The sequence below is a fragment of the Dendrobates tinctorius genome, unplaced genomic scaffold (genome assembly GCF_039654945.1).
Source record: "Dendrobates tinctorius isolate UK_male_01 unplaced genomic scaffold, ASM3965494v1 ptg000008l, whole genome shotgun sequence".
Taxonomy (NCBI): Eukaryota; Metazoa; Chordata; class Amphibia; order Anura; family Dendrobatidae; genus Dendrobates; species Dendrobates tinctorius.
Window position 1 is genome coordinate 25,494,773 of NW_027361676.1, and position 15,313 is coordinate 25,510,085.

The 15,313-nt window shown below is 43.2% G+C and overlaps 1 protein-coding gene across 2 annotated transcripts; it reads left to right on the plus strand.

Annotated features, from left to right (window-relative positions):
• Positions 1-7,642: 7,642 nt before the first annotated feature.
• LOC141091151 (uncharacterized) lies at positions 7,643-14,268 on the plus strand. Of its 2 annotated transcripts, none has more exons than XM_073576552.1 (2): positions 7,643-8,207; positions 8,700-14,268. In XM_073576552.1, the coding sequence occupies exon 2, from the start codon at positions 8,712-8,714 to the stop codon at positions 9,783-9,785; it is 1,074 nt and encodes a 357-aa protein (XP_073432653.1). In that variant the 5' UTR covers positions 7,643-8,207; positions 8,700-8,711; the 3' UTR covers positions 9,786-14,268. The 2 variants fall into 2 exon arrangements, with proteins under 2 accessions (XP_073432653.1, XP_073432660.1); XM_073576559.1 differs by having other exon boundaries at positions 7,643-7,972.
• The last annotated feature ends 1,045 nt before the right edge of the window (positions 14,269-15,313 follow it).

Consider the following 15,313-nt stretch of genomic DNA (forward strand, 5'->3'; position numbering starts at 1 on the left):
GTGTCTATAGGACAGGGGAGATTTAGAATTTCTGCACACACTTGTGGACAGTGGACACTTTTGGATTGTGTGAGGCCCACTGATATCTGAGCGCTATGTGACACGCTCGATGGCACAGCTGCCTGTGACCAAAGTGACGAGAGGATAATGGAGATTTTGAATCTCTGCGTACACTTTTGGACACTGGACACTTGTGGATTGTGTGAGGCCCACTGATATCTGAGCGCTATGTGACACGCTCGATGGCACAGCTGCCTGTGACCAAAGTGACGAGAGGATAATGGAGATTTTGAATCTCTGCGTACACTTTTGGACACTGGACACTTGTGGATTGTGTGAGGCCCACTGATATCTGAGTGCTATGTGACACGCTCGATGGCACAGCTGCCTGTGACCAAAGTGACGAGAGGATAATGGAGATTTTGAATCTCTGCGTACACTTTTGGACACTGGACACTTGTGGATTGTGTGAGGCCCACTGATATCTGAGCGCTATGTGACACGCTCGATGGCACAGCTGCCTGTGACCAAAGTGACGAAAGGATAATGGAGATTTTGAATCTCTGCGTACACTTTTGGACACTGGACACTTGTGGATTGTGTGAGGCCCACTGATATCTGAGCGCTATGTGACACGCTCGATGGCACAGCTGTGACAAAAGTGACTAGAGGATAAGGGAGATTGGATTGCTTTTAAAAAAGCAGTTTGCGGAGCAGTGGATAAACAGCAATGCCAGCGAGTCAGGAAGCCTTAAAAGGCAGCCCAACAACCAACACCACTGATACACCACAATATAGCCTCCCCTTGCACTGCACACACAGTGACTGGTGTGTTGTGCAGGCCAAATCGCTAGCAGCAGAAGCAGTTTTTTTGTCTTCTCCCCTGCCTAACGCTCTCCCTACAGAATCAGCAGCAACCTCTCCCTATACTAAGATCGGCAGAAGTAAGATGGCGGTCGGCGTGCACGCCCTTTTATACCCCCTGTGACGCCCACCAAAGCAAGCCAATCACTTGCATGCCCTTCTGAAAGATGGTGGTGACCCGTGCCTAGGTCATCACGTTGCCCACAGTGTCCGTGGATCCTGATTGGCTGAAAAAGAGCGCAAAACAAACTTTTGAAACGCGACTTTGGCGCGTAAGTCGCCGACCTCGTGGCCGACCTCATCCTAGGGTCGGGTTTCGTTTCATGAAACCCGACTTTGCCAAAAGTCGGCGACTTTTGAATTTTTTCGACCCGTTTCACTCAACTCTAGCAGTTACCATTATCATGTGTTCATCCAAATAAAGATTATTTAATTTTTGGAGAGCTGCCGTGGTATCCTGGATGTAAGAAGGTAAGGTGAGCACTAAAGGTTTTAAGAAAAAGTCAACAAAATTTGAAATAACTTCTTTGATCCTCACGGTACCTTACGTGATGATTTTTGTTGGAAATTACCACCTCGGTAGTAGTCTATCTGGATGATATTCTCATCTACTTTCCAGATATTGACTCCCACCGGAGACATGTTTGCAAAGTTTTCGACCTCCTGCGGGCAAACTCCCTCTATGCCAAGTTGGAGAAGTGTGTGTTTGAGCAGGAGTCCTTGCCTTTCCTGGGCTATATCATCTCCGCCCAGGGTTTGGCCATGGATCCTGCCAAGCTACAGGCGGTGATGGATTGGCAGCAACCCCATTCTCTATAGCAATGCATGCTGGTCAGCAGCGAGTCTCTCCAGGGACTAAGTCCTCCTGTCGGTCCACTGAGCATGCCCGTGGAGTGATCTCCCATTGGAGATCGAAGGTTACGTGCTCAGGTCCTTCTCCAGCTCGGATTGGTAAATCCAAAAAGCCAGGAAGGTCCCGGAAGCACGCGGCTATAAAAGGTTTGCATGGCCGCTCGACCATGCGCTAGTATAGACTGCATTATCAGACTATGAGGAGTGAGTGTTGCATGCATGTATGAATGTCTCTGGTGAATGACTCATTAAGAAACCCCTACCCTTGGTACGCATGTGTTGTGCAGCCTAGCCTGTTAAGCGCCCAGGCTTAGGTGAAGGTAGGACAGAGTCTGAGACCGGCATCACTCTCCATCAGTGACTCGGCACGCCTCAGTGCACGTGCTCTACACTAGGTAGTCAGCGCCTATAGCGGCATCCGCAGTTGCGACGCCACGCGCTCAGAAGGTCTAGAGGGACTCTGACCCAGTGTCCTTGGGGCAGAGTTCTGTGACCGCTTTCTGTGCGCTCATTGGCCGGGCTTTGTGAGCTAAACAGGCTCCGGCATTTATATTCAGCGGTAGTGCGGCTCTGTGAGTTAACAGAGTTCGCTCCTGTTCACACTAGATGATGTTAACCCACGTGTGACCTTTCCACACCACTTTATACTCCCGCCATTACCTAGCAGCAGTGTACCACCTCTGCACGGTGGACCCCAGACTGCGAACGCACCTACTATTATTTTATCATTTAGTGCGTTCCGCCAGCCCTAACAGAACGCTCATCTACCTGTTTGTTGTCATTTCCTGTGCATTCCTTTCGAGACACGTGTCCATCCACATACATCACTTCCGCAAAAGTATGTGCGTTCCAACCTGGAATGCACTAGTTATGTCTACCCAAAATCAAGACCCATGATCGAGTTAAACAAAATCACAATTAAACCATATTCTGGAAGCCTAGAGGTCTGTGGGGATTTAGGGGGTAATGAATGTATTCATTTAAAAACCGAATACCTTATTTTTGGATCAGTGGTATCTTCCGTCTCTATGTATCCTCAGGGTAAAAGGGCAGTATATAGTTTGCATCACTTTATGGTAACCGAATAATGAATTAATTCAGTACCACACAATGGTATATAGTTAAAAAAGTATCCTTTATTGACAATACATCCACATACTTAAGAAAGGTATCGAACAGATAAAACAAGGGACAAAAAAACCCCCTGTCATGCACAATGAATAATAATTTTTTGGGGGAGGTAAAATAACCTTTTAAAAATGTAGTATTACTATAGCCTACCAAGGCATATACAATTAATAATAATAAGGTATACAGCTTCCGGAAGAAGCAGTGCGAAACGCGCATCGGGGCAGAGGGACTCCATGGGATCTCCGTCAGCTTGTCTTGGTATGTACCAGAGAACAATTTATTAACCCTAGACGCATTGTTAGGTCAGCACTATTAGAAGGTTTATTGTGGGGGGAGCGGTATACCTTATTATTATTAATTGTATATGCCTTGGTAGGCTATAGTAATACTACATTTTTAAAAGGTTATTTTACCTCCCCAAAAAAATTATTATTCAATGTGCGTGACAGGGTTTTTTTTTGTCTCCATCATTATAAGCTTGTATGGGAATTCCTATGGATTTTATGGTCCCTTGTTTTATCTGTTTGATACCTTTCTTATGTATGTGGATGTATTGTCAATAAAGGATACTTTTTTTCTCTATATACCATTGTTTGGTACTGAATTAATTCATTATTTGGTTACCATAAAGCGATGCTATGTAAAGTGTGGTATATTACCCAAAATTTGGATTTAATGAGTTTAATGGGCATTTTTTTGTGATTAATTATATAGTTTGCCAATACATGTTAATGAAAAGTGTTCCTACTACCACCAATATTTGACAGGGGGGAACTAGGTAGTGGGATTTCAGAGGCTGAATGGCCTTGGCTACAGGGATCAACCATCATGGATTGAGATCAAAAGATCCTATTTATTCAAAAAATGGGTAAATCAGGGACTCAGGTGGGAGGGAAGCTCTATGTCTCCCTACTAAAATCTGTCTGAAAGCTGCCTGTCAGTGGGGGTAGGCACCCTAAGGAGAAACGAGAGTGGTGCCCCCACTCCTTGGTGGCTTACCCTATATGACCCTGTTTAGCCCTTAGTTCAAAGTCAATTTGATTCAGACAGTATAAAAATGTATAGGAAGAGTAGAAGGTATAGGAAAGTGCAGAGTTGGTTGCATGATTCAGATAGAAGGAAGATTTTGATACTCATTAAATAAGGGGAGCTGTGTCACAGAGTGAGCCTCATATTCCCCTATACATGTCCCTGCCTGTCCAGTGGAGGTTGACACCCTAGGGACATAACGAAAGTGGCACCCTCACTCTGCGGCGGCTAACCCTGTCTTTCCCTAATCTCGGGCATTACAAAAAGCAACTAAATGTGAGGGTCTCATTGAGACCTTTTGATATCTGGGTTTTCAGGTGATGAATCCACCTCGATTCACACTGCAGCACCACCTGATCGCAATTTCCTCCCCTCTTGAGCATGCCAACTTTGTCTATTCCCATAAACTTTAGTTACAAATAATCCCCATCATGATGTATATGTCTGGATAGTGGGGTATCCCTTTCAAGTTCAATATCCCTCTAGTGTTCACCTATTCTCCTTTGCAATTCTCTGATGGTTTTTCCTATATATTCAAGACCACAACAACAGACAGCTCTATAAATGACTCCTTTGGTCTGACAGTTAATAAAATGATGAATTATGAATTCCTGACCTGTGACATTGCTCTTGAAGGATTGCCCCTTTGTGATTACTAGGCAAGCTATGCAACCACTCACTACATTTGAAGCTCCCTCTTAGAGTGTTTGTAAGCAAGGTTTCTTCTCTAGCAGGGGCATAGTGACTGCGAACAAGTCTATCTCCTATTGATCTGCCTTTTTGAAAAGTGATTTTTGGATAGGGTCCCACCAGGTTCCTGATGTCCCCATCCATTTGTAGAATAGGCCAGCGTTTTTTTAGAATCAACTGAACATACCCTTCACCATTGTTGTAAGTAGTAATAAACCTACAGGAAGAGCTTTCATTCTGAGTTGGGGTCGATGTTAGAAGTTGGGTCCTGTTAAGCTTTTTTGTTTCATTAAAAGCCTTTTTGAGAATGCCATCTGGATACCCCCTGTCCTAGAATCGTTTACGTAAATCTGTGGCTTGATCCACAAAATCTGTCTCCAAGGAGCAATTCCTATTGTTGCCGGGTGCCGGCCAGCAGATCTCGGTGGGAGCACTGCACATGTGCCTGCCATTTCCTCCTGGAAGAGGGCGCTGGCCACCCAGGGGACTTCATGGGGGGTTGCAGGGACAATGTTGTCCCTGATGTGCGACCACATCAGAGGAGAGAGAAATTAAATGGAAAATCAGAAATTTTTTTTTGCGGTTGCCTTTATACCGTTAATAACGGTGATTGCAACACCGGGGTCAGTAAAAACTGACCCGAATCATGTTTTCTGGGGTCTCAACTACCCCTGGTAGCTGAAACCCCTGAGAAATTCCAACTCTGGAGGGCTATATACCCTTATTCCTCAGCGCCGTTAAAAAGCGCTGAGGAATGTGGTTTAAGTACCCTTAACAGCTGCTGTTAATAGGCGTATCGGCGGTCGTTAAAAAAATGGAGTGAGGACTCACAGCTGAGGGTTGTATCCTGCAGATGTCAGTTTTGTCAGGCTGGTTATCAAAAATACAGGGGACCTTAAGTCATTTTTTTTTATTTATAGCACAGGTGACGATTGATGAATACTCCCATCAGTGTCTGCTCTTGCTGGTATCAGCAACAGCAAGCATAGGTGGATAGAAGTAGTAGTCCCATCAGCCAACACCTGTGACCAGAGGTAAACTTTTTACCTTCATGTCACAGCTGCGGGCTCATGCTGCCATCTGACAGAGTGGAAGCTACAGCACTCTGATCAGCGGTAATAATCTTAGCACTGATCAGAGACAGTGTTTGCCTGGTTGTCATGCAGATGACAGTGAGGCAAACAATGGATGCTTGGTCCACCTATTCATGTGAATGGGGTCCAGGTTCAGGTACTGTTCTGGTACCCGAACCAAATTACTGTTAACTGTTTGGCTGAATCCGGAAGACCCAAACATCCAGGAGTTCTCCCATCACTTGTGATCGATAACTCTGACTTCTGGCCAATCAGAAGTAGTGGTCTCAAGATGGCAGAGTGTGACCAGAGTGATGCCAGGAACAGCTGAAGACAGCATCTGGTAGGTATGAGACTAGGGTCAAGGCAGATTAATAGTACCACTCAACTGCGGAAATAAAAAAAAATGCTTGAATAGTGCTTTAAGAGCATTCATGAAGAATTGTAAATCTAGGCTTGAAGTGCATATTGTAGGGTTTTCCCCACCACTACTTCCTTTATGTTACACAATGTTACAGCATTAGATTTTCTTTTGCATTTTTCACAGTAAGATTTTGGCTTGTTTCTATGTGAAATAGTTTTCTGATGCATTTGGCCTTAAAATATTAAAATAAAATAAACATTTCAGAGATTGAGATACAATTTGTAGTGTTCATATAGCTAGGAAATCTAATTTTTCTGCCTGCAATATGATATATATAGGAGACTGTAATCTCTTTTGGAGGTTAAGAGAATACTGCTCCATGTTCAATATCATCAATATGTCATAGTCACTATTACAACATTTAACAAAGTTACTGCCTTTCGGCTCCAATGTCGTATTGTCTTTTCCCCAGCAACCAATTATAAGCTAAAATATCTGGTTTAATACAGTACAGTGTCTGTGCTTTTGAGCATTATGAAAAGGTTACAGCTGAAATAGAAGAAAATCCGAGTATCTGGTCATGGGTTAGTATATTTATGAAGGTGTAAGTAATATAATGCTAGATCTAGGTCACAATGCCTTATTAACCGTGTTGGCTGAGCATGTTAATCAGGCAGTGCTGATGACAGGAGTTTGAAATAACAGAAATAATAAAGTGTTGCTTCTTATAAGTGGAGGACCGAGGTAACTGCAGCCCTGTTAGTCTCACATCAGCAGAATACGAGTCATTAAAATGCACTACAGACATTGTAAAGCCCCATGTGGCCCTCATTTATGAACAGAACATTTTATTACTTATAATGAACTTATTAACAGGATTTTATTCATTTAAAGAATATAATATAATCCATGATGGCCAAACAGTTGTCTGTCTAATTTCATTTAAATCTCTTATCCAAAAAGAAAACTACACTTAAAAAGTTACAGACCTTAAAATGCTTTTACCTGTGCATCTGTTTTCATTCAACCTAATGGTTCATGGCATCTGCTATGGGAAAATCCTCTGCATTCCTCTTCATAAAATCAAAGTCGTGTACATTAAAATCCTCTAATTTCCAACAGCATAGGTCTCCATTTTTCCACTATTAGAGATTTCCATTTTTCCATCAGTAGAGACCTCCATATCACATCTGTAGAGATCTCCATTTTTACATCAGTACAGACCTCCATTTTACATCAGCAGAGATCTCCATTTTTACATTAGTAGAGACCTCATTTTTACATCAGTAGAGACCTCCATTTTTACATCTGTCAATACCTCATTGAGACCTCCATTTTCACAGATCTCCATTTTTACATCAGTAGAGACTCCATTTTAACATCTTTAGTGACCTCCATTTCATATCTATAGAGATCTCCATTTTACACCAGTATAAACCTCCATTTCTACATCAGTAGAGGCCCCCAGCATTGAGACCTCCATTTCTGCATCAGTAGAGGCCTTCATTTTTACATCTATAGAGATCTCAATTTCACATCTGTTGAGATCTCCATTTTTCCATCAGTAGAGGCCTTCATTTTCCACAAGAAGAGACCTCCATTTTTCCATCAATAGAGACCTCCATTTGGGGGGCGGAGCCTGAACGTTGGTGGAGCAAGAAGCAGGAAACCTGAGCTCCCGGACAAATGCACCAAAAGGGGCTCTAATATCACCAGAGCCTTCTTTTTATACCATCCCCGCATTACAACCCAAACCAGGACCCCACTGGATCGCATAGACCCTGGGTGGCAAGTCACGTTCGGGATAAAGAAGGGATTCATATAACTGTGGCCCTGCAGGCGGGAGATTGCCGGAGTGGCGGAAGGATATACTGCTAACAGCACCATCGCCTCGGGTAGAGGACTTCACCCCTGACCCAAGGCTGTCAGATAAGAGAGACCCCGGAGCTAACCCTCCCCTGCAAATAAGGTACCATTGCGAAACCCCCTGACCAGGACACATAAAATCGCTACTATTCTCATAGCTGGGGGACGGCTACAGAGAGTGTGTATCACGCCGCAGCATTGAAAATAGTCCCGTCGGGCTTGCAGAAGACACGCGGCCCGGGACCTAGAATAGACGTGCAGCGGCACGCTTCAGCCTCCTCCCCTCTCTGCAGTCAGTGAGAGAGATCTGAGGAATTCAAGCGTCTCCTGGAGCTGAGGTAACATTGAAATAACAGAAGCAAGGTGACGGAGTGTCTTAAGCAGAGGGGTCTGATTCAGGGGACAGAGGACCAGGAGAGCATGGTCATTCTCCCTAACTCCGTAGCAATAAAGGAGATAATCAATTAATCAAGTGGGGGCCTGAGACTGTCTGACCCGAGGGGTGCGAGGAGAGAAGGGAGTAATATAAGGAGCCTTAGATCTGTATTAAGCGCTCCCCCCCACCAGTGCTGTCCCTACATCTTTCATCCCCCCCTTATTTGCTTTCTAATTAACCCATGTTATACCTAGCTGTACGAATATAAGAGAGGATTCTCTGGAAAACCAGCAGAAAGTGGTTATAGACTGCCATCTAGTGACCAGAGCCAGAACGACATCTCTTTCCATTGTTTATCACTTATAAGATTGGGCATAAAATGGAACATTAGCTAAATTCATAGCCAGCGAGAGGAATTCTAATCTTCAAACTGCTCTATTCTTCTCTGCTTTAGATAACTGCAAAAATGGGGAGATCCAGCGTAAAAACGCAAAAGAGCATGCCCAAACCTACAAAGTCCACTACGCAAACAGACATGGATGACTTTCTTACAAAACAAACGGTTCCGTCAGATTCTCTTAAACCATCCAAGCTTCGTGATTTGACCTCATTAGGAGATTCAGATTCTGAACCGGAGAGTGACTCTGACACGGGCAGCACAGCGAGAGAGGCCTTAGTCACTCGTTCGTTCATCAAACGTATATTGTCTAAAGCTCTTGAGCCAATAGGACAAGAACTTGCAGAGATAAAACACGACCTAAAACTTCAAGGCCACAGACTTGAGACATTGGAAAATTCGCAAGTTGCCATGACGCAAAGTTCGAACGCTGTACTAGACTCTTTAAAAGTCCATGAAATCCAACTACATACAATTCACACGGTGCTAGAAGATCATGAGAACAGAGAACGTCGTAACAACATAAGAGTTAAAGGACTTTCTGAAACGGTGGCCTTTGAGGCGTTATGGAAAGCAACACAAGAGATATTCAAAGAACTACTTAATGAATCAGATCCGCAGGAAATCGAACTGGTGAGAGTACACAGAGCATTGCGTCCGAGGCCTTCTCAAGGGGAAACTCCACGAGATGTGATCTGTCGCTTCCTCGATTATCGAGCAAAAGACTTAGTTCTTCGCAGAGCGCGGGAGGCGCAGGAGATCTCGTATGAAGGCTCACAAATTAAACTTTTCCAGGATTTATCGGCCAGCACTCTCAGGAAGCGGAGGATCTTGAAACCGTTCACTGAAGCATTGATAAAAAAAGGCGTCCGTTTTAGATGGTTGTTCCCGTTTGGAGTACATATCACAAATGGAGACAAAGGTATCTCAGCAAGAACATCACAAGACATCAAAGAGGCATGTGAGTCCTTGGGGATTGAGCTGGAGGCCTACCCGGACCTGGAGTCCTTCCATTCGGCGACCCTATTGCATCCGCTGCCAGATGACCCGGCGTGGCAGATAGCCCTGACGCCAAAATCACAAAGGCTGAAAAGGAAGCTGACAAAGACCTCGCTTCCTAAGGACTCCAGAGACAATACTTGATCTTTGGGTTAGACCCAGATTTTGCAGTTAAGTTTTTCTTGGTGTCTACCCCAGTTGGGGTATTGAATGTGGTTGAAGCAAATCTGATGGGGTTGGCGTGCTTTTCCAAATATGGGTAAGCACTGCTGCCACATCTATCCAATAATTCGTTGTAAGGTTTCAACCTAGATTTAGTTACAGCCCAAACTGGGCATTCTCCTAGAATGGAGCATTTCATATTTCATATTTAGTTTATAGGTTGATTGGAATTTTCCTCAAGCTGGCATTCTATGAAACAATGTCAGTAGGTAACTATGGTACGTTGGCATATTGGTCAATGATATTGTGCAACTTAATAACATGGATAATGTTAATATTGTGTTCTCCCCCTCTTTACCTTTCTGTTTTCTCTACCCTTTTCTTTCTTTCGTCTGGTCTACTTGTCCTAGACCCCCTCCCCACACCTATAGGCACAAGGATTCGTCCCCGTCGTGAGCTGCAGGGATGCTGCTGTGTACAGAAACATGATGGATTCGGATAAGGTACACACATTCATCTCTTTTAACGCACATGGGCTGAACTCTCCAAACACTAGACGCCACACATTACAACTATTCAAAAAACAGCAGGCAGCAGTATTGCTTATTCAGGAAACGCACTTCAAACCGGATAAATTGCCCTCCTTTGAAAGCTCGATTTATGATAAATGGTTTCATGCGACAACCACCCAGTCCGGTTCCAGAGGAGTGTCAATAGCAGTGGCAAGGGGAGTGCCCTTCCAGCTAAGAGAAACTATGGCGGACCCTCAGGGTCGTTACATCTTTGTCAAAGGTCTACTAAACGGTGCCCTGGTAACATTGTGCAGTTTATACGCACCAAATAAAAAACTATTGAGATGGGTACTCTCAACACTGAAAAAAATTGATGGCTTTAGAGAGGGTGCATTGATAGTGGGTGGGGACTTGAATGTTGCATTAGAGCCTTTGCTAGACACGACTAAACAGAAAAGTTCGCTCTCACCTAAAGATCTTTACAGAATAAAGTCACAACTGGGATCTCTACAATTGATTGACACATGGAGATATCTAAACCCCTCTGACCGAGACTACACCTTCTACTCCCACCCTCATAAATCTTACCACCGTTTAGACTATATTTTTATATCCAGTAAAATGCTTGCCAATATACAACAGGCGAAAATAATTCCGAATATTTATTCCGATCACTCTTCGGTTTTGTTAAAATTCTCATTATCTAAAGCCTTTCCCCGACATAGAGTATGGCGGCTCAATGAGTCAGTACTTGGAAGTACCGAGGTACAGACACGTATAAACAAAGTGCTCTCCCAATATTTTGAGCAAAATGCTTCACCAGAAATTTCCTCACAGATACTATGGGAAGCACATAAGTCAGTTGTCAGAGGGGAGTTGATATCTATCACTTCCTTTCTAAATAAACTGCAACAAAAAGAAATCCAGGATCTTTATGATAGTATATCACAGCTGGAGCTTACACATAAACATAAAATAGATCAACATAGCTTAGAGAAGCTGCAACAAAAAAGACAGCAACTTAAAGACATATTAAACTCGAGATCTGCTAAGCTATATGCAACATGGAAAAACAGAATGTACGTCCATGGAGACAAAGCATCCAAATTAATGTTATCGCAACTAAGGAAGCGGCAGTCACGTACGCTGATTAACTCAATTAAGAATGAACAAGGGTTCAGCTCGCAAGCTCCTGAGCACATGGAGCGGGCATTCCTTGACTACTATAAGAAATTATATAATCTCCGTCCGGAAGATAACGCCGATTCCGCACTTAAAAGAAGCATGGACACTAGGTCCTTCCTAAGCACTTTAGATCTGCCTGTCTTGTCTGATTCCCAAAAACAATATCTTACTAGACCTTTTTCACTGGGGGAGTTGCAGTCCGCCCTGTCAAAGTGCCCGAAGGGGAAAGCGCCCGGTCCAGATGGATTCTCAGCACTTTACTATAAATCCTTCTCTGGCCTCCTACTCCCACATTTATTGAACGTTTGCAACGCAGTTTTACAAGGCCACCCATTGCCAAACCAAATGCTTACAGCCAGAATATCCCTAATACACAAAGAGGGGAAGGATCCTGAACAATGTAGTAGCTATAGGCCAATCTCTCTCCTTAATGTGGACCTAAAAATCCTAGCAGGGCTGATGGCAAAAAGAATGGCCAAGTCATTGCCAAATTTGATTTCCTTAAATCAGACCGGGTTTGTGGGTGGAAGGGAGGGAAGGGATAATGTCCATAAAGTATTGCACCTTCTTCAATACGCAAAAAATCGTAAACTACCATTGATGCTTCTTGGAACAGATGCAGAGAAGGCCTTTGACAGGGTGGACTGGGTATACCTACGGGAAGTGCTGATCAAGTTTGAGATACCCGAAGCGTTTATAGCAGCCGTAATGGCAATGTACGATAAGCCCACAGCACATATTAGGATTAACGATTTTACAACAGATGCATTTACTATAAAGAACGGAACAAGACAGGGCTGTCCCCTATCCCCGTTGTTATTTGTGCTAGCAATGGAACCTCTCTTAAAGGCCATACAAGTACATGAGGGAATAGAGGGTATTCGCATCAATAAGACACACTATAAAATAGCGGCATTTGCGGACGATCTCTTAGTCTTGATGACTAATCCTTTGCTGGGACTCCCAACATTGATGGCTCTTATAGATCAATATAGCAAAATTTCCAATTTTAAAGTAAATATGTCTAAGTCGGAAGCGCTAGACATACATATATCCCCGAATACCTTAGCTAAACTAAAAAGTACATACCCATTCACCTGGCCAAAACAATATATCAAATATTTAGGTGTAAAGATAGGAAGATCGGATAGAGACCTTTTTCAACAGAATATTCCCCCCCTAATTGCCTCAGTAGAAACCATCATGAAATCATGGAGGGACTCGTATGTGTCGTGGATGGGAAGGAAAAATTTACTGAAGAGCCTAATCTTACCCAAGTTCATATATATTTTCCAAATGCTCCCTATCACCATCCCCAAATCGTATCTTTTTAAAATTAATACATTATTCCGCAGATATGTTTGGAAAAAGCAAAAGCCCCGATTAGCATACAGGACATTAACATTAAACAAATCGAGGGGTGGGATGGGTGCACCAGACATAATGAGGTACTACCAAGCGACAATGCTTACCAGAGTGGTAGACCTGTTGCGGTCTCCTAACAATAAGCAGTGGATTGAGGTGGAGGAAGCCCTAGCACCTTATCCCCTGAGATCCATCCTTTTGGCATATCCTTGTAAAAATATAAACAAAAATCTACCTAATATACACACCAAAGCTACCTTAAAATTATGGAAGGGATTGGTGAAAACTCTAGTTCCCCCTTTGTCCCCCTTACTCAAGTTGGCAGATATAATGCCACATGCATCTTATTCCCGAGACAATGATGTAATCAAACCCGGTTCCCTGGCAAATGTAGCGGTTGATGACCTCTTGGCGGACGGGGCACTCCCCTCCTTTCAGGAACTGAAGAAGCAACCAGGGCTTTCCAACTTGACCTTTATACAATTCGGCTCTATAAGAGACTCCTTGGCACGGTATCTTTTAGGAGCAGACGTTACCCGCCCACTGACTGCATTTGAGACTCTCTGTGCAACAAAGGATAAACCCAAAAAGATAATGTCGTCTATTTACCAGATTTTAAATATAACTGACTGTTGTCTCAAAAGAGCTTATATAACACATTGGGAAAAGGATTTGGGATTCAAGTTTACCCCAAATCAAATATCACACATTTATAATTCATCTCATGGCCCATCACAATGTGTTAGAGCACAAGAGAATTCCTTTAAAATAGTCGCCAGATGGTATATTACACCACAGCAGACCACTTATTGGCGGACGGGGTCTTCTGCTAGATGCTGGAGATGCTGTGATTCGGAGGGAACATACTTACATATGTGGTGGTCCTGTCCACCCCTGCTGCAGTTCTGGCGACTAGTAGAGGATTATATCGGGGAAATTGTGGGCAAAAAGCTTACATTGACACCGGAGATAGTGCTTTTAAATTTTCTGTCACCGACTGGACATAAAAATACTGCTCTGTTGACTCAACACATTCTTTCAGCAGCGAAACTTTTGATACCTATGAACTGGAAGTCAACTACCATTCCATCTATATCCCAATTGCAAGAGAAGGTAGATATGCTATATCAAGTAGCCAAACTGGCTGCCTTGGTGAATGGCTCACTTTCAGCTTTTGAAAGAGTATGGCACCCATGGACCCGATTCAGATCCATTAGTAGAAGTTGATAAGGCTATGGTGGCCTCCTTGCTTGGCTTTATCAGAGTGGACGAAATCCTTGTTGCCTAGTGTTCCCCCCCCCCTCCCCTTATCTCCCTTATATTCCACCCCTATATCCCAACTTCTTCCTCTAATTACTTGACCTCCTGTCCCTTTACTCCCTATACTGTTTTTTTTTTTTTTTTTTTTTCTCTTCTCTTTTCTTCTTTTTTGTTCTTCTTCATCTTTGTTTGAAATCATGGCATATGTGATGTAGCAGGGGCGTGTGGATGGGAAGAACCCAGATTTGAACCCAGATAATCCTGCTGCTGGAAGTTCCTTTAAGGCTGTTGGTGTCCTTAAACCTCTATATATCAATAGTTTTTGCCATGAATTGATATTTCAAACTATCTGTTTATCTCCCGAAAAGTGGAATTTGTAGGTTATATAATAATTTTGTAAGCTACCCTGTTGATTGCTTTCTTTCGGATGTAACTTGCAGATTTCAATAAATAAAACATTAAAACAATAGAGACCTCCATTTTTCCATCAATAGAGACCTCCACTTTTACATCAGTTTAGACCTCCATTTCAGATCTGTTGAGATCTCCATTTTTACATCAGTAGAGGCCTTCATTTTCCACAAGTTGAGACCTCCATTTTTCCATCAGTAGAGACCTCCATTTTTACATCAGTACAGACCTCCATTTCACATCTGTAGAAATCTCCATTTCTACATCAGTAGAGACCTCTATTTTATATCAGCAGAGACTTCAATTTTTACATCAGTAGAGACCTCCATTTTTATACCAGCAGAGACCCCTATTTTTACCTCAGCAGAGACCCCTATTTTTACACCAGCAGAGACCCCCATTTTTACATCAACAGAGACCCACATTTTTACATAAGTAGAGACCTCTATTTCACATCGGTAGAGACCTCCAGTTTTATATCAGTAGAGACCTCCATTTTTATATCAGTAGAATCCTCCATTTTTACATCTGTAGAATTATGCAAATTGTCTCTTCAGAGAGGAAGAGGACTAGAACTCTAGTGCCACCTATTGGAGATAGCAATCCTAAAAGTCAATGTTGACCCTTTAACGAGCCTAGTTACATGACTTAGGATAAAAGCCAAGCCAGAATCTCCATTTGCAGACACTGTGTTTCGGGGGAATGCCCCTCATCAGTGCAAAGTGGGAGATCTGGTTTGGCTGTGAGAGAGGCGTCTGACCGATATCCAAGAAGTAT